This window comes from Pteropus alecto, unplaced genomic scaffold, assembly GCF_000325575.1.
Source record: "Pteropus alecto unplaced genomic scaffold, ASM32557v1 scaffold143, whole genome shotgun sequence".
NCBI lineage: Eukaryota > Metazoa > Chordata > Mammalia > Chiroptera > Pteropodidae > Pteropus > Pteropus alecto.
Genome location: NW_006434828.1, coordinates 3,964,104 through 3,964,879, shown reverse-complemented (window position 1 = coordinate 3,964,879; position 776 = coordinate 3,964,104). Strand labels below are relative to the sequence as shown.

At 65.5% G+C, this 776-nt stretch overlaps 1 protein-coding gene across 1 annotated transcript in view; it reads left to right on the top strand.

The window, feature by feature from the left end:
• The window catches only part of ANKMY1 (ankyrin repeat and MYND domain containing 1), a 38,494-nt gene that overhangs the window by 25,282 nt on the left and 12,436 nt on the right, over nt 1–776 (top strand). The window contains exon 14 of the mRNA XM_015587828.2: nt 509–622. Coding sequence (XP_015443314.1) covers nt 509–622 — 114 coding nt within the window. The remainder of the gene's footprint in view (nt 1–508; nt 623–776) is intronic.

The window sequence follows — 776 nt, the reverse complement described above, 5'->3', positions numbered from 1 at the left end:
CAGAGACCTCGCTGTGCTGCGTGCACATGCAGCCCCCACACACGGACACACACGTGCAGACGTGTGGGGACAGGACGAGGGCAAGATGGCCCGGTGTGGCCCTCGATCATGGCAGCCTGGGGCACGCAGACACGAAGGCGCCCCGTGCGTGGGGGCAGGGTCACCCCCCAGACGCCGATCGCTGTGATGCCACTCACCCTGGCTGTGCTGACGCTCACCCTGACTTCTGTCCGAGAAGCTGCATGTCCATCTTGTTTGTCTTCCTCTGCACACCTTGGGGGGGTGGCCTAGCTGGGAAGCACAGGTGACAACAGCCCGACTGGGCAGCGCCTGCTCTCCTGTTGGGGTCCCTGACCTCAGGCTGCCCTCCTGCCGTCCAGTGAGGTTGGTGGAAGGGCCTGTAAGCCTTGGGCAGCCGGATCACAGCAGGGGGGACATGGGGGGGAGCCCTTCACACCTCCTGGTGGCTGGGGCATCCGCAGGCATCTGACACAGCTCTCCTCTCCAGATTGACAGGCTCATCAGTTATGGCGCGGACATCCTGAAACCCGTGACGCTCATGCAGGGGGACAAGATGGCTGTGGGCACAGCCGTCGACTACGGGTATTTCAGATTTTTCCAGGTGCGGCTCGGAGCCTCCCGTTGGTGGAGGGGAGGGGCTGGGCCTTTAGCGCCTTTAGGGCAAAGCTGGGCCAAGGCCCTCTCGCCTGGCCAGACGGCCCCTGGCCCGGAGGAGGCCTGGCCTCTGCGAGCTCGCTGTCCGCGCGCCCTCGGGG